Genomic DNA, 18,822 nt, shown 5'->3' on the forward strand with positions numbered 1-18,822 from the left:
TCACGTATTAAAGAGACTCATCCAGACTAAAATGATAAGGCTTGACAGTAATTTGACTCTCTGTGTGGGGTTTATTTGAGTGAAACTTTTGTGTTCCCACAATCGCTTTTGATTCACTAAACTGTGGAAGTAAGTGTTCTTAGGTCAGTTCATAGTCCTCTGTTGTGTAATATTCAAAGTCAATGTTTTTATGTTTTCCATGGCAAATACATAAAGTGATTTGGGTGTTAAGATTTGTTGGTTATGCGGCCTTTGTCATGGGTGACTGGAATTCGGTAGTAGGAAAAGAAAGAGAAGGAAATGTAGTAGGTGATTATGGATGGAGGAAGAAGTGAAAGAGGAAGCCATCTGGTAGAATTTTGCACAGATCATAACTTAATCATAGCTAACACTTGGTTCAAGAATCATAAAAGAAGGCTGTATACATGGAAGAAGCCTGCAGAAACTGACAGGTTTCAGATAGATTATATAATGGTAAGACAGAGATTTAGGAACCGGGTTTGAAATTGTAAGACATTTCCAGGGGCAGATGTGGACTCTGACCGCAACTATTGTTTATGAAATGTGGATTAAAACTGAAAAATCTGCAAAAAGGTGGAAATTTAAGGAGATGGGATCTGGATAAACTGACTAAACCAGAGGTTGTACAGAGTTTCAGGGAGAGCTTAAGAGAGCAATTAACAGGAATGGGGGAAAGAAATACAGTAGAAGAAGAATGGGTAGCTTTGAGGGATGAAGTAGTGAAGGCAGCAGAGGATCAAGTGGGTAAAAAGACGAGGGCTAGTAGAAATCCTTGGGTAACAGAAGAAATAATGAATTTAATTGATGAAAGAAGAAAATATAAAAATTCAGTATACGAAGCAGGCAAAAAGGAATACAAACGTCTCAAAAATGAGATCGACAGGAAATGCAAAATGGCTAAGCAGGGATGGCTAGAGGACAAATGTAAGGATGTAGAAGCTTATCTCACTAGGGGTAAGATAGATACTGCCTACAGGAAAATTAAAGAGACCTTTGGAGAAAAGAGAACCACTTGTATGAATATCAAGAACTCAGATGGAAACCCAGGTCTAAGCAAAGAAGAGAAAGCAGTACGGTGGAAGGAGTATATAGAGGGTCTATACAAGGGTGATGTACTTGAGGACAATATTATGGAACTGGAAGAGGATGCAGATGAAGATGAAATGGGAGATATGATAACTGTGTGAAGATTTTGACAGAGCACTGAAAGGCCTGAGTCGAAACATGGCCACGGGAGTAGATAACATTCCATTAGAACTACTGACAGACTTGGGAGAGCCAGTCCTGACAAAACTCTACCATCTGGCGAGCAAGATGTAGGAGACCGGCGAAATACCGTCAGACCTCAAGAAGAAAATAATAATTCCAGTCCCAAAGAAAGCAGTTGTTGACAGTTGTGAAAATTACTGAACTATCAGTTTAATAAGTCACAGCTGCAAAATACTAACTCGAATTCTTTACAGACGAATGGAAAAACTGGTAGAAGCCGACCTCGAAGAAGATCAGTTTGGATTCCATAGAAATGTTGGAACATGTAAGGCAATACTGACCCTAAGACTTATCTTAGAAGCTAGATTAAGGAAAGGCAAACCTACGTTTCTAACATTAGAGAAAGCTTTTGACAATGTTGACTGGAATACTCTCTTTCAAATTCAGAAGGGGGAGGGGTAAAATATAGGGAGCGAAAAGCTATCTGCAATTTGTATAGAAACCAAATGGCTGTTGCAAGAGTCAAGGGGCATGAAAGGGAAGCAGTGGTTGGGAAGGGAGTGAGACAGGGTTGTAGCCTCTCCCCAATGTTACTCAATCTGTATATTGAGCAAGCAGTAAAGGAAACAAAAGAAAGGTGCAGAGTGGGTATTAAAATCCATGGAGAGGAAATAAAAACTTTGAGGTTCGTCGATGACAATGTTATTTTGTCAGAGACAGCAAAGGACCTTGGAAGAGCAGTTGAATGGAATGGAGAGTGTCTTGAAAGGAGGATATAAGATGAACATCAACAAAAGCAAAACGAGGATAACGAAATGTAGTCGAATTAAGTCTGGTGATGCTGAGCGAATTAGATTAAGAAATGAGAAGTAGTAAAGGAGTTCTGCTATTTGGGGAGCAAAATAACTGATGATGGTCGAAGTAGAGAGGATATAAAATGTAGACTGGCAATGGCAAGGAAAGCGTTTCTGAAGAAGAGAAATTTGTTAACACTGAGTATAGATTTAAGTATCAGGAAGATGTTTCTGAAAGTATTTGTATGGAGTGTAGCCATGTATGGAAGTGAATCATGGACGATAAATAGTTTAGACAAGAAGAGAATAGAAGCTTTCGAAATGTGGTGCTGCAGAAGAATGTTTAAGATTAGATGAGTAGATCACATAACTAATGAGGAAGTATTGAATCGGATTGGGGAGAAGAGAAGTTTGTGGCACAACTTGAGCAGAAGAAGGGATCGGTTGGTAGGACACATTCTGAGGCATCAAGGGATCACCAATTTAGTATTGGAGGGCAGCATGGAGGGTAAAAATCGTAGAGGGAGATCAAGAGATGAATACACTAAACAGATTCAGAAGGATGTAGGTACAGGGAGATGAAGGAGCTTGCACAGGGTAGAGTAGTATGTAAAGCTTGCATCAAACCAGTTTCGGGACTAAAACGAGAACAACAGTGGCCTTTGTAAACTGGCTTTAGCAGCTAGCCGCTTAACAGTTCTGCCAAGGCCAACACATGCAGGCTTGTCATGGGATGTTGCTAAGAACTCCCACTCTGCCTCAACTTCCAAATCAGTTTTATGCAGCGCTGCCATCAGATAAGTAAGTAATCTTTTTAAGTGCAAAAGGTAAGGTTTGCTTTATGATTTCTAGCTGTTTTTTTCTGGAATACATCGAAAGCAACTGTATTATTTTTCAGGCAATCTGATATGAAGACATGCTGCAGATGTTCGTTTTCCCTCCCATTTATAATATATGATGAAAGGATGCATCGGCTTGGGTGGTAGTCCAGTGGAAAGATTGTATTTCATCTTGTACTACGAAAGAGTAGTTTTGTGCAAAATCACAGTTGGCTACTACATGGCCTTCAGTTAAGTTGTCCTTGATTTCGCTGTAGTGTTCTTTCTGCTAACTAGCTATAAATGAAGGAGTTTTTACTTTTATTAGAGTGTCCAAAAACTCATCCATAAAGTCATCAGTACTTTTTACTACAGTTTCCATCAAACACCTATCTACAGTTACCCACTTTTTGTAGGTAACTTCATCAGTCATATCGTCCATGAACTTTGCATTTAATAGATCTTTAAGTCTAAAGACACCAGGACATTCCTTACAAATATCCATAAAACATTGTTGTGATGGTGGATTGTGCATCATCGTGACTAGGCAGGAATGATAAGATTTCAAAGCAGTTTTATCTCCATCCAAAACAAAATTTTGCATTTTAGCACCATTCATCATTAGCTTAATGTTTTGGTGTAAGGTACACACACCAACAGTAAGTGTGCCACTTCTTCCAGCCAGGATACAGTTCCTTGGTCTTAATTCTCAAAACTTGGAAAACCCAATTTTGTTTGCAGGGATCTTTTTCTTGAATAATTGGTATATTTCTTGCAAATTTGCCAACACTAGCCTCTTTTGAATGTGGATCTTTCCATCTTTATTTCTTATGGTCACACAATCTTTTTTCCCTGGCATCATTCTGCTAATGTTGTCAGAATTGTAGAAGTCTTTTACACCTTCAACAATATTCTCATTTAGAGTTTTTCCAGGTTTAGGATTAGGATTTGACAAAATTCCTTTTTCTTTTAATAACAGTTTTGCTGCACGAGCCATGTAGTTTGTCACTCCAAATTCTTCTTCTATTTTCTGACAGCTCCAGCTCATAGGTAAGATTATCATGTTTTCACTTCTTTTTGTTGTTTGAGCAAACTGCTCTTTTTAACTGTTGAATAATCTCTGATTCATCTACATAATGTTCAGTAATAATATCTCCAGGGCTCAATTCTGGTAGTAAGTTCTTTTCTAAGCTAGACTTTATTTTATCAAGTTTTTTCTTTGTATAGGTAGGCACAACAAACTTTTTCTTCTTTAATGGTGACTCACCGGTGCGTTCCACTGATGTGTTCAAATAGTCTACGGGAGATTGAGGATCAATAAAAGAATCATTTATATTTTTGCTACTGCAACGTAAAATAATGTCTTCTTCTGTTTTGTGTTTGTCACTAACCTTTTTCCTACGTACATCACATATTTTCATGCCACTAATGATTCCTAAGTCTAGACAGCACATCCAGTCTGTTACATTTCTTAGTGATTGTACATGGACTTTCTTATGTTGTTCTTCTTTAAAAGGCTTACAACATTTAGCAGCAATAATTGCCCAATTCTTCTGAGATGAGATGCCATTTCTGTAAGGTAACAAATTCTACTATAAAAAACACACACACACACACACACACACACACACACACACACACACACACACACACACACACACACAACTTTTACATCTCTATTATTTGGAACATTCTAGAAAAAATAAACATATTAAATAATCGTATTTTATGATATTTGATATATTACCACATATATGGCATGGCGTACACTAAGACTACATCGCTCTATACTAAATCACTTGGACAACTTAACACTAAAACACAGTACAATATATGGCACTCATAAGTTTTTTGCTATGATTGTTTCATACACATTTTAATGTTGGATCGAGGCCCCGCTTACGGCCATTTAGGTTTCATCATGTTTAACTTGTTGGAAATGAAAATATAATATTTAATCTTACCTCTCAATAAATTAAGTTTCTCCGGATGCTTTGTACAACTTGTAGAATACCTAAAAGACAGATTGTGTTTGCTTAAAGAAAAACACTACATAACTCAACTTCTGCAACACAGATATTTTCATTAAATGGTGACTTCAAACAAGACCAAAGAAAGAAATGTTTCTATAGACAATTGAATAGCACATTTCATATTGCTTATTATAATCTATGGTAGGACTGGCTGGTATTCCAAAGGAGCTTAAAATTGCACCCATTACATCAAGGTGGCCCTAAGTGGGGTAGTGGCCAAAACTAGAGCCTTGACCCTATATGAAAATCTCACGTTTTTTTATAATAAAAAGTGATTGTTGTATAAAATCGTAAGATTCTTAAGTTATTATATTTTTATATATTTTATTCTCACATTAAAATATCATTTTGTGAATTAGCAAACAAAACTAGGGTAATGTTGCATAAAAAAGCTATCATAATAATTTAAGTTTGTTAGAATTACGTAGGACTACCTTAGTATTAATAGCCTAGAAATAGTCTGCTTTTCACCTCACTAGTGTGTATTGGGATAGTAAAATATTATTTTATACAAGAACCCATTGAGATCCAGTCTTGAAATTTTGCATGCATGATGTCAGTTAGACTGGACAACACATACAATTTTTATAAAAAAATCTGAGGGTACATATATTGGAAATTTCAAAAAAGGTTTTTTGGAATAGTTTAAAACTTTCAGATTTAGGTAGCATAGTCATGTTACATATCACATTGAAGGGAATTTTTAGAGGAAAACAATGGTGCAAGTTTGAGCTCTCTAGGTTTTATAGTTTTTGGGCTACAGCATTTTAAAACAATCATCGATTGATCAAAAACAGGGTTTTTTTTTATTTTTAAGCATTTGAAACTCAAAAACCAAAGGTCAGAAAAATTTGAAATTTCAGCTTTAAACTAGTGTTAGTGGGTGTGTTACCTGAAGGAGGAAAAAAAAAATCATCCAAATCTGAGATATCAAGGTTCAGTCTGTTAGTTGATTTGAGATGGAATGAGCCCTTTACTTTTTCATTTTATTACAGACTTTCCATCTGAGCTTCTCTTTTCTGCAAAGGTTCCTTTAATTTTCCTGTAGGCACCAACTATTATCTTTCTCATAGTCATGCAAGCTTCTATAGCTATGAGTATCATCTAATCACTCCTTCTATTCTAAATTGTACTAAATTTTTAGTTACTTTTATTCTATTTTGCCTGCTTTGTGAGATCCAGTTCTATAAACACACTGGACAAAAAATTAGTCACCCCACAAACATCACTCTGTAACACTTCTACTGCCCTTGATAATGGTGTCAGTTCTGCGACAGTCCTTCATTTTCTTCAGGTATGCTACATTCAGCTAAAACCACTCATTAGTAATTAAATCCATAGAACTACCATACTGCAAGGATATTGATTATTATGTCCTATCCAGTTTTCCTGATAGTCCCGGATATTTTCTATTGGATTAAGATTGGCTGATTTTGTGGACCAGTCTAGCTGCAGTAGGATGCTAGAGTGATCATCAAACAAGGGACATAAACATGTAGCGTGAACACAGTAGTTGCAATATTGGAAGGTCAGAGTCTGCAGCATACTCATCATCAAGTGGTAGAAGAAATGGCAACACAGAGTTACTGTGAATGATGAAATAAACCTCTAGCTAAAGTTAGGTATTGAACTTGCCCCGAAAACTTGGTTGTGTTGACAGACTGCTTTGTAGGGAAGCCAGAGGTCGAGGTTAAGTAGGAGGATGACAAGTAGGTTGTGATTTGGTGAAGCCAGTGAATGGGAAAGCATAAAATCCGGTTGTGGTAGCAAATTTACTGGTAGTGGATCCTAATGCTTACTGCCTTGACGTATTGGAAAATGCAGGGGTGTCTAATATGTCACTTTTACCCAAACAACCTGGTCCATGTTCATAGTAACTTCATGAATGGGCCCAAATAATGGTATAAAAAATTCAATTCTTTGTATAATTTGAAAAGAAATGAAATCGTGACTTGGACTGCAGCCTTCAGTCCTCTACTATCCACTTGGTGCGCTGCGTGTCCCATTGAAAACGTGGTGCTTTATGCCACTGTTAGCAATGGCGTCTCCTGCAAGGCCTCCAACTGTGAATGTTCATTGTAAGCATTTCCTGTACAAATTTCAACCGGAAACGGGTTGAATTAGGTTTGAATTCACTGACAACAGCAACTTACCTGATTTGAAAACAGTTTTCATTGCTAGGTGTGACACTCGTCTGTATTCTGTTATTTAGGACTTTTTTATCATCAGTGTTCTTGCGACATGATACATGGCTGTGACTTTAATACTATTCATTTTAGACTCATTTTACAGTCTGTGTTAATACACAAACAAATTGGATGACTTCATGGTGCGATCATGACCATATTCCGGCACAATCGTTCATTGCTGCCATTCCTTTAAGTCTCCCTGTCAATACATCTTAGTGCACTGAATCCTCAGAAGCTTACCAACTGGCAATACACATTAATTCATTGCCAAGACTTATTTAAGTAGTGGAGTGTCACAATGTTCTACCAATTCTGCACCTTCTACAGGACTCTAAAACTGACCAATGTGCTTGTGTAATGGAGTGACTAACATTTTGTTGGTGAGCTTATCATCTCTAGTAGTAGTAGTAGTAGTAGTTGTTGTTGTTGTTGTTGTTGTTGTTGTTGTTGTTGTGGTGCTCTTCAGTCCAGAGACTGGTTGGATGCAGCTCTCCTTGCTACTCTATCCTGTGCAAGCTTCTTCATCTCCAAGTGCTTGCTGTAACCTACAACCTTCTGAATCTGCTTAGTCTACTAATCTCTTGGTCTCCCTCTACGATTTTTACCCTCCAAGCTTCCCTCCAATGTTAACTTAGTGATCCCTTGATGCATCAGAACGTGGCCTACCACAAATTCCTCTTCACTTCAATTCTGTTCAGTACCTCCTCATTAGTTACATGACCTACCCATCTAATCTTCAGAATTCTTCTGTAGCACCACATTTTGAAAGCTTCTATTCTCTTCTTGTCCAAACTGTTTATCGTCCGTGTTTCACTTCCATATATGGCTTCTACACTCCATACAAATACTTTCAGAAATGACTTTCTAACACTTACATCTATACTAGATGTTAACAAATTTCTCTTCTTCACAAATGCTTTTCTTGCCATTGCCACTCTAATTTGACCATCATCAGTTATTTTGCTTAGAGCTATGCATTCCTTGCACCTGTCAGTTTTTAGTTGCTTAATTCTTCCTTTAATAGAACTCTCAACATATTTTTGTTGTTTCAACTTCTCCAAGACATAATTATGCTACTTAAAATCCTGTCTTTCTGTGATGTCTTCAAATTTAATCAGCAATCCATAATAAATAAATTATGCTTGTTTTAGAGTTTATAATTTGGTTTCCAGGTATATGTCTCGCTACCACCCTCCCCTATCTAGTCCACATATTCCTACTATGTATTTTTGCTAGTCTTTCTTTTCCTGCAGTTTAATCCCATTCCGCATCATTATTACAATTAAAATTTTCTTTCACTGAACATGTTGTTGTTGTTGTTGTTGTTGTTGTTGTTGTCTTCAGTCCTGAGACTGCTTTGATGCAGCTCTCCATGCTACTCTATCCTGCGCAACCTTCATCTCCCAGTACCTACTGCAACCTACATCCTCCTGAATCTGCGTAGTGTAGTCATCTCTTTGTCTCTCTCTACGATTTTTAGCTTCCACACTGCCCTTCAATACTAAATTTGTGATCCTTGATGCCTCAGGACATGTCCTACCAACCAACCCATTCTTCTAGTCAAGTTGTACAACAAACTTCTCTTCTCCCCAATCCTATTCAAATACCTCCTCATTAATTACGTGATCTACCCACCTAATCTTAAACATTCTTCTGCAGCACCACATTTCGAAAGCTTCTATTCTCTTCTTGTCCAAACTATTTATTGTCCATATTTCACTTCCATACATGGCTACACTTCATACAAATACTTTCAGAAACATCTTCCTGACACTTAAATCTATACTCGATGTTGACAAATTTCTCTTCTTCGGAAACACTTTCCTTCCCATTGCCAGTCTACATTTTATATCCTCTCTACTTTGACCATCATTAGTTTTTTTGCTCCCCAAATAGCAGAACTCCTTTACTACTTTAAGTGTCTCATTTCTTAATCTAATTCGCTCAGCATCACCCGACTTAATTCGACTACATACCATTATCCTCGTTTTGCTTTTGTTGATGTTCATCTTATATCCTCCTTTCAAGACACTATCCATTCCATTCAACTGCTCTTCCAAGTCTCTGACAGAATTACGATGTCATCGGCGAACCTCAAAGTTTTTATTTCTTCTCCATGGAATTTAATACCTACTCTGAATTTTTCTGTTGTTTCCTTTACTGCTTGCTCAATATACAGATTGAATAACATTGGGGAGAGACTACAGCCCTGTCTCACTCCCTTCCCAACCACTGCCTCCCTTCCATGTTCCTTGACTCTAATAACTGCCATCTGGTTTCTGTACATATTGTAAATAGCCTTCTGCTCCCTGTATTTTACCCCTGCCACCTTCAGAATTTGAAAGAGACTATTCCAGTCAACATTGTCAAAAGCTTTCTCTAAGTCTACAAATGCTGGAAACGTCGGTTTCCCCATCTTAATCTAGTTTCTAAGATAAGATGTAGGGTGAGTATTGCCTCACGTGTTCCAACATTTCTACGGAATCCAAACTGATCTTCCCTGAGGTTGGCTTCTACTAGTTTTTCCATTTGTCTGTAAAGAATTCGCGTTAGTATTTTGCAGCTGTGACTTAATAAACTGATAGTTCGGTAATTTTCACATCTGTCAACACCTGTTTTGGGATTGGAATTATTATATTCTTCTTGAAGTCTGAGGTTATCTCGCTTGTCTCATACGTCTTGCTCACCAGATGGTAGAGTTTTGTCAGGACTGGCTCTCCCAAGGCCGTCAGTAGTTCCAATGGAATGTTGTCTACTCCGGGGGCCTTGTTTCAACTCAGGTCTTTCAGTGCTCTGTCAAACTCTTCACAGAGTATCGTATCTCCCATTTCATCTTCATCTACATCCTCTGCCATTTCCATTTCCTTGTATAGGCCCTCTATATACTCCTTCCACCTTTCTGCTTTCCCTTCTTTGCTTAGAACTGGGTTTCCATCTGAGTTCTTGATAATAATACAAGTGGTTCTCTTTTCTCCAAAGGTCTCTTTAATTTTCTTGTAGGCAGTATCTATCTTACCCTTAGTGAGATAAGCCTCTACATCCTTACATTTGTCCTCTAGCCATGCCTGCTTAGCCATTTTGCACTTCCTGTCGATCTCATTTTTGAGATGTTTGTATTCCTTTTTGCCTGCTTCATTTACTGCATTTTTATATTTTCTCCTTTCATCAATTAAATTCAATATTTCTTCTGTTACCCAAGGATTTCTACTAGCCCTCGTCTTTTTACCTACTTGATCCTCTGCTGCCTTCACCACTTCATCCCTCAAAGCTACCCATTCTTCTTCTACTGTATTTCTTTCACCAATTCTTGTGAATTGTCGTCTTATGCTCTCCCTGAAACTCCGTACAACCTCTGGTTTAGTCAGTTTATCCAGGTCACATCTCCTTAAATTCCCACATTTTTGCAGTTTCTTCAGTTTTAATCTACAGTTCATAACCAATAGATTGTGGTCAGAGTCCATATCTGCCCCTGGAAATGTCTTACAATTTCAAACCTGCTTCCTAAATCTCTGTCTTACCATTATATAATCTATCTGAAATCTGTCAGTATCTCCAGGCTTCTTCCATGTATATAGCCTTCTTTTATGATTCTTGAACCAAGTGTTAGCTATGATTAAGTTATGCTCTGTGCAAAATTCTACCAGGCGGCTTCCTCTTTCATTTCTTTGCCGTAGTCCATATTCACCTACTACGTTTCCTTCTCTCCCTTTTCCTACTACCGAATTCCAGTCACCCATGATTATTAAATTTTCATCACCCTTCACTATCTGAATAATTTCTTTTATTTGATCATACATTTCTTCAATTTCCTCGCCATCTGCAGCTAGTTGGCATATAAACTTGTACTACTGTAGTAGCTGTGGGCTTCGTATCTATCTTGGCCACAATAATGCGTTCACTATGCTGTTTGTAGTTACTTACCCGCATTCCTATTTTCCTATTCACTATTAAACCTACCCCTGCTTTACCCCTATTTGATTTTGTGTTTATAACCCTGTATTCACCTGACCTAAAGTCTTGTTCCTCCTGCCACTGAACTTCACTAATTCCCGCTAGATCTAACTTTAACCTATCCATTTCCCTTTTTAAATTTTGTAACCTACCTGCCCGATTAAGGGATCTGACATTCCACGCTCCGATCCATAAAACGCCAGTTTTCTTTCTCCTGATAATGGCATCCTCTTGAGTAGTCCCCGCCCGGAGATCTGAATGGGGGACTATTTTACCTCCAAAATATTTTACCCAAGAGGACGCCATCATCATTTAATCATACAGTAAAGCTGCATGCCCTCGGGAAAAATTACGGCCATAGTTTCTTCTTGCTTTCAGCCGTTTGCAGTACCAGCACAGTAAGGCCGTTTTGGTTAGTGTTACAAGGCTAGATCAGTCAATCATCCAGACTGTTGCCCTTGCAACTACTGAAAAGCCTGCTGTCTCTCTTCAGGAACCACACATTTGTCTGGCCTCTCAACAGATACCCCTCCGTTGTGGTTGCACCTCCGGTACGGCTATCTGTATCGCTGAGGCACGCAAGCCTCCCCACCAACGGCAAGGTCCATGGTTCATGGAGGGAGGTCACTGAACATATTTGAATTAATTGTTTTGTCGAACATTCTTTTCAAAATCCTCTGATCGAGAGAGCTATTGGAGATGGAAGCATGTGCCACTGTGGTGGGTCTTAACTTAATATCTATCTCAGTTCTGATGTTATGTTTAGCATTCTGTTCCTCATAGTTCACCACAGTAACCATTTTCTCATTCATTATTGGACCTTTTCTGCAGTATCTGTATTTTGAATTTGTGTTGACAGTTCTGTACTCACCTAGCCATTAAATTTTGTTCTTCCCTCTAACATGTCGTCTACATTCCTTTTAATTTGTCTTCATACAATTTTGCAGCACCTGTAACCCAGTCAATGCAAGCCATCCATCCACACCATCTGTGCCTCGATTCTGCCCCCCCCCCCCCCCCCCCCAATTTCTTGTGCCCCCAATTCCTTTACATTTTCTCTTTTCATTATCTACCTATCTTCCTGCCACAGCCCCCCCCCCCCCCCCCCCCCCAGTTCTTCACACATTTCTCTTGCCTCTCTCTTTCCATCTCATTGTTAGTCTGAGTATCCTTTTTCACCATCACCATCTTAGCTAGTATAGTTCCTTTGAGTATGTCACACCATATTTTGTGTATGTTGCTTTTCCAGTCTGATTTTGTTGATGATGGGGCATTGAACCTGAATTTCCCTGCTCACTACTCCACTCTGTACACCACTTTCTTATGATTGATAGACTTTTATTGTGCAGTTCTTTTTATAGTTTCTATTTGCTGATTGGTTTCAGGATAACAACAGGTTCTTCAGCTTGGGCTGTAAGCTAAAAAGCATGGATAAGCACCAAGTTGCGCCTGACGTTATTGATAAGGCCCCTACTGAGGTCTTGGAGGTAAGTTACTTCTGCTTACTGGTACATTGTTTTGGGCAAAATGGTGAGTATATGGATTTGCTGTAGAAATGTTCCATAGGAGTGAGAGTTTAAAAAATGTGTGTATGTGGTAAAGTCACTGAATTTCCAGGTGTTACCAACCTGTTGCCATTAGTTATGCTGGATGGTGGTAACTGCTCTCCTAAAGGTTTACCGAGTGAACAAACATCATTTTTCCTTTGGGTCTATGTTTGCTTGGCCCACCTGCCATTGTGACATGAGTTACAATAGCAGTAAAGACTATATTGTTTCCATAACCATTAAAATTATGTGATGGTTCATTTATGAATGACTACAGGTACTGGGTTTGAACTGCACAATATCTTTAAAAAATTTTACCGCCAGTAGTTCACCCACTACGCAGAATGGTAACCACTCCATGTGTGACATTATCAGGTGCCTGCATGGTGTTAGCCCCCCAGACCATTCAGGGGCTAATTTTTACCCCTCCCCAAGATTGGACAGGTGTGGTGTACCATATTTGGGACAAGAGGTCTCTGCACTATGTTGTCCATCCAATAAATCCATCTCTGGTTGCCATTACATTGGTGGGGTGATGACCCTTCTGGTCACAGTGGATAGTACCCTGGCAGAACAGTCAGTGTGAAGAGACTCAAACTAACTGTACTGGCGGCAATATTAATGCAGCAGTCTCCAGATGCATCAACTTATAACGAAATAAATTTTCCTCTTAGCTATAATGGAAGCCAACATGTTAAACAAAGAAAGATATTTGTTCCTCAATTCCTGATCTGTAAGAGGACTGGCTGTGAATCATCCCCTAATACCAAGCCATTATTTGTGGTGGAGTAAATTTAAGACAAGAATGGCTTAAGTCATTTCAGTGAACAAAATACGGAATGATTCTGTATTGATATAAACGTCTTTTCATGCTAAGTCACGATAATTGTCAATTGTCAGTGTGATCAACTTGGCAGATCCCTTATGCCTATTCCCCCTCCCCCCTTCCTCCTCCTGCTCCTACCCCCCCCCCCCCCCTCTCAAGAACCTAAATATGTTTTCTTCCACAGGTACTTAATACAATACTTCAAATGGATGAAAGTTTATGAACAAATGTGGAAAGATTGGGTGTCCATTTTGTGTGTTCAGTCCAGTAAGTGCCTGACGATGACAAAATAGACTCAGGATCAGTTAGCTTGGGTTTTCAGGATGACTTATTACCAGAAAGGTTACTGTTGTGATTTATTGGAGTGATGTAGAACCTATGTGCAGCTCCTGATAAGGTGCTTAAAATGTGTGCAATTTGGCCATACATCATCTAGTTGCACAACAAATTAAGCTATCTGTAGAGATCGCAGATGATCACTGCATGAGGATCCACCTTGTATACAATTTCGAGAAGTGTCACCCCTCCCTCCCTCTACCTTCACCATCCCATTATCCTTCTCCAGATCACAAACTGCCACATCATGGCAAGTCAACATAAGGTTTAAGAACTCAGGATCTTCGATCATTTCATATGCCAGGAAGTCAGAAATAAGTAATATTGACTTTACCCTGTCCATGCGACAGCTAATCCCAAAAAGTACTCTCTCCATGATGTATGATGCAGATGAATATTCCCTCTCCCTCCTTGTTACTGGGCACTAGTGGTCACCTTACTTCAGTTTTTCATGTGATGATAGGGGTTACCACCTCCTTCTCCTGCACTGTGGACTTCGACTACCTCTGGCCATTAACACCATGTAGTAGATGCTTGCTCCATCCTGATCCTACTACCCTAACCACTACAACCCTGCACACCAATGACACACTTAAGCTGCAAAACATACTAGCTATACAGTATCTCGTACAGAGACTTTTATGTAGTCATGTTACTAATGTCAGATGTTCAAGTTAGATTCAGCAGGAGAGCAATTCACACTGTGCAACAAGTGCTAAAACTATTAAAATATAGAACTAAATGAAAAGTCCAATTATCTGTTGTAGTGTTATTAAGCAGACCTAAAGAAAAAGAGCTACAGTGGATTGTTAGACTTTTCACTCAGTTTTTTATTTTTTATATTTTAATATACTGTATGGTTGAATGATGGTGGCATCCTCTTGGGTAAAATATTCCGGAGGTAAAAAAGTCCCCCACTCTGATCTCCGGTCAGGTGAATACATGGTTATAAATAGAAAATCAAATAGGGGTAATGTAGGAGCAGGTTTAAAAATGAATAGGAAAATAGGAATGCGGGTACTACAAACAGCATAGTGAACACATTTTTGTGGCCAAGATAGATACGAAGCTCATGGCTACCACAGTAGTACAAGTTTATATGCCAACTAGCTCCACAGGTGACAAAGAGATTGATGAAATGTATGAGGAGATAAAAGAAATTATTCAGATAGTGAAGGGAGACGAAAATATAATAATCGTGGGTGGCTGGAATTCGACAGTAGGAAAAGGTAGAGAAGAAAATGTAATAGGTGAATATGGAATGGGAGTAAGGAATGAAAGAGGAAGCTGCCTGGTAGAATTTTGCACGTAGCGTAACTTAATCATAGCTAACACTTCGTTCAAGAATCATGCAAGAAGGTTGTATACATGGAAGAAGCCTGGAGATACTGGAATGTCTCGGATAGATTATATAGTGGTAAGACAAAGATTCAGAAACCAGGTTTTAAATTGTAAGGCATTTCCAGGGGCAGATGTGGACTCTCATCACAATCTATTGGCTGTGAACTGTAGATTAAAACTGAAGAAACTGCAAGAAGGTGGGAATTTGAGGAGATGGGACCTGGATAAACTGAAAGAACCAGAGGTTGTACAGAGTTTCAGGGAGAGAATAAGGGAACAGTTGACAGGAATGGGGGAAAGAAATACTGTAGAAGAAGAATGGTAGCTTTGAGGGATGAAGTAGTGAAGGCAGCAGAGGATCAAGTGGGTAAAAAGACGAGGGCTAGTAGAAATCCTTGGGTAACACAATTTAATTTAATTGATGAAAGGAGAAAAGAAATACAAATGTCTCAAAAATGAGACCGACAGGAGGTGCAAAATGGCTAAGCAGGAAGACTAGAGGACAAATGTAAGGATGTAGAGGCACGTATCAGTAGGGGTAAGATAGATACTGCCTCTAGGAAAATTAAAGAGACCTTTAGGAGAGCCAGGCCTAAGAAAACTCTACCATCTAGTTAGAAAGATGTACGAGACAGGCAAAATGCCCTCAGACTTCAAGAAGAATATAATAATTCCAATCCCAAAGAAAGCAGGGGTTGACAGATGTGAAAACGACTGAACTATCAGTTTAATAAGCCACAGCTGCAAAATACTAATACGAATTCTTTACAGACGAATGTAAAAATTGGTAGAAGCCTACCTCGGGGAAGATCAGTTTTAGAGTCCGTAGAAATGTCGGAACACTTGAGGCAATACTGACCCTATGACTTATCTTAGAAAATAGATTAAGGAAAGGCAAACCTATGTTTCCAGCATATGTAGACATAGAGAAAGCTTTTGGCAATGTTGACTATCAAATTCTGAAGGTGGCAGGGATAAAATACAGGGAGTGATAGGCTATTTACGATTTGTACGGAAACCAGGTGGCAGTCATCAGAGTCGATGGGCATGAAAGGGACACAGTGGTTGGGAAGGGAGTGAGACAGGGCTGTAGACTATCCCTGATGTTATTCAGTCTGTATATTGAGCAAGCAGTAAAGGAAACAAAAGAAAAATTCGGAGTAGGAGAAGAAATAAAAAAAAAAAAATGGTCACGTGTCATCCATTTGCAAATCCGACTGCATACATGATGTTTATGAACATGACGCTGATTCTGATTCTGTGTTGTCTGTCAATTGTACTTCTTGCCTTTCAGGGAAGTTATTCCTCACTGTCCAAATATTTGGTCGACATGTTCGCATGCAGGTGGATACTGGTTCTGCTGCCACTATCATCAATTCTCAGAAGTATCTTCTGAAGGTGGCAGGGGTAAAATACAGGGAGCGAAAGGCTATTTACAATTTGTACAGAAACCAGATGGCAGTTATAAGAGTATGAAAGGCAAGCAGTGGTTGGGAAGGGAGTGAGACACGGCTGTAACCTCTCCCCAATGTTATTCAATCTGTATATTGAGCAAGCAGTAAAGGAAACAAAAGAAAAATTTGGAGTAGGCATTAAAATCCATGGAGAAGAAATAAAAACTTTGAGGTTCACCGATGACATTGTAATTCTGTCTGAGATGGCTAAGGACCTGGAAGAGCAGTTGAACGGAATGGACAGTGTCTTGAAAGGAGGATATAAGATGAACATCAACAAAAGCAAAACGAGGATAATGGTATGTAGTCGAATTAAGTCGGGTGATGCTGAGCGAATTAGATTAAGAAATGAGACACTTAAAGTAGTAAAGGAGTTCTGCTATTTGGGGAGCAAAAAAACTAATGATGGTCGAAGTAGAGAGGATATAAAATGTAGACTGGCAATGGGAAGGAAAGCGTTTCCAAAAAAGAGAAATTTGTCAACATCGAGTATAGATTTAAGTGTCAGGAAGATGTTTCTGAAAGTATTTGTATGGAATGTAGCCATGTATGGAAGTGAAATATGGACAATAAATAGTTTGGACAAGAAGAGAATAGAAGCTTTCGAAATGTGGTGTTGCAGAAGAATGTTGAAGATTAGGTGGGTAGATCACGTAATTAATGAGGAGGTATTTGAATAGGATTGGGGAGAAGAGAAGTTTGTGGCACAACTTGACTAGAAGAAGTGGTTGGTTGGTAGGATATGTCCTGAGACATCAAGGATCACATATTTAGTATTGGAGGGCAGTGTGGAAGCTAAAAATCGTAGGGGGAGACCAAGAGATGACTACGCTAAGCAGATTCAGAAGGATGTAGGCTGCAGTAGGTACTGAGAGAGGAAGGAGCTTGCACAGGAAAGATTAGCATGGAGAGCTGCATCAAAGCAGTCTCAGGACTGAATACCGCAACAACAACAAATACTTTCACATGTCCTGTACCTTTTTAGAGTTTATTTGAAGCTTTTTATTCTGATGTGGTCAAGAAGATTTTTCAGGACTAATCAGCATCTTTTTCTTTGTAGGTGGCTTATGGTTCACACAAAGTGAACCTGGGAAATGAACTGACACCAACTCAAGTTAAGGATATGCCAACTGTTACCTGGCAGGCAGAGGAAGGAGCTTTTTACACCCTTTGTATGACAGGTATGCCACCATTTCTCTGACCTCTGGCGTAAATATTTCAAAATGTACTTGTGTTGTAGTCTTCTATTGTTCATGACAGAATAACTATGATCTTTTTTGATGTCAAACTGTTTCAGACCCAGATGCTCCAAGCCGAAAGGACCCAAAAAATCGTGAGTGGCATCATTGGCTTGTGGTCAACATTCCAGGCTCAAATATTAGTGCTGGAGAGACACTTTCCGAGTATGTTGGTTCTGGCCCACCAGAGGGTAGCGGTAAGTGATACCTTTACCTTAGCCATGTTAATATTTGGGCTTTGTTAACTTGTAATTTTGCGTACATAGAAAAATATATCTTCAAAAATGTGAACCACAGTTGTGGAGAGTGGTGAGATGTAATAACGACAGTATTGTAATGTGTAACAAAGATAGAGTAAAACAATATGAATAATTGAAGTGATGGGAAGCTGCTTATTCTTTTAAAATCCCTATGAGAGGCTTCTAGGAGTTGTTGCGGGAATCAATAGATTGACTTTTGATAAGCAATCCATGTCCTGAAATGTGCTGTTCAGATCCAAAAGAAGTCGAAGACTGAATCACTTTCAAATCTCATGTTTCACAGTATGCACACAGCAGAGGCAATGAGTTCTGACCTGTGCACTTTTGTAGGAGCCCATGGAATGGACAAAGTTTCGAGTACTTCGTGTCGGATTTGAAATCCTTTTGAAAACTGAGAGTGGAGCACATACATGGGGCAGCACTGTCAACCCTTGTAGATGCAGATGTATCTGTATACACCCTCCTCCAGAAAGTGGACTTGACTCTGTCAAGGATGGGGGGCAGGGGGTGGGGGTGGAAGAGTTGGCTGTTTGAAGTAAGAGACAAATTCATTGAACTTGAGATGTAGATTCTTAGTAATGGGGTGGATGAGGGCTCACGCTTGGGAGGAGAAGTTGCAGGGTTGCCATCAGACAAGGAGTAGGAAATTGAGGGGAGGTCATGGTTTACATCAATATAGGTAGTGGCCAGTCATAGTGAACAGCGACAGAGACGGACAGCACTAGGCATCTGCTCTGAAGTCTGGAAAGCTCAAGAGATGTCTACTTTGGCTGAAGTCAAGATTTCACTATAGTGAAGCTGCTGT

The 18,822-nt window shown here is 39.1% G+C and overlaps 1 protein-coding gene across 4 annotated transcripts in view; it reads left to right on the top strand.

Moving 5' to 3' along the window:
- Positions 1-18,822, top strand: part of LOC126267145 (protein D3-like) — an 88,107-nt gene that overhangs the window by 4,070 nt on the left and 65,215 nt on the right. For all 4 annotated transcript variants that reach the window (XM_049972074.1, XM_049972075.1, XM_049972077.1 and 1 more), the window contains exons 2-4: positions 12,401-12,502; positions 17,580-17,700; positions 17,817-17,954. In XM_049972074.1, the coding sequence (XP_049828031.1) occupies positions 12,401-12,502; positions 17,580-17,700; positions 17,817-17,954 (361 nt within the window). The remainder of the gene's footprint in view (positions 1-12,400; positions 12,503-17,579; positions 17,701-17,816; positions 17,955-18,822) is intronic.

The sequence above is a fragment of the Schistocerca gregaria genome, chromosome 4 (genome assembly GCF_023897955.1).
Source record: "Schistocerca gregaria isolate iqSchGreg1 chromosome 4, iqSchGreg1.2, whole genome shotgun sequence".
NCBI lineage: Eukaryota > Metazoa > Arthropoda > Insecta > Orthoptera > Acrididae > Schistocerca > Schistocerca gregaria.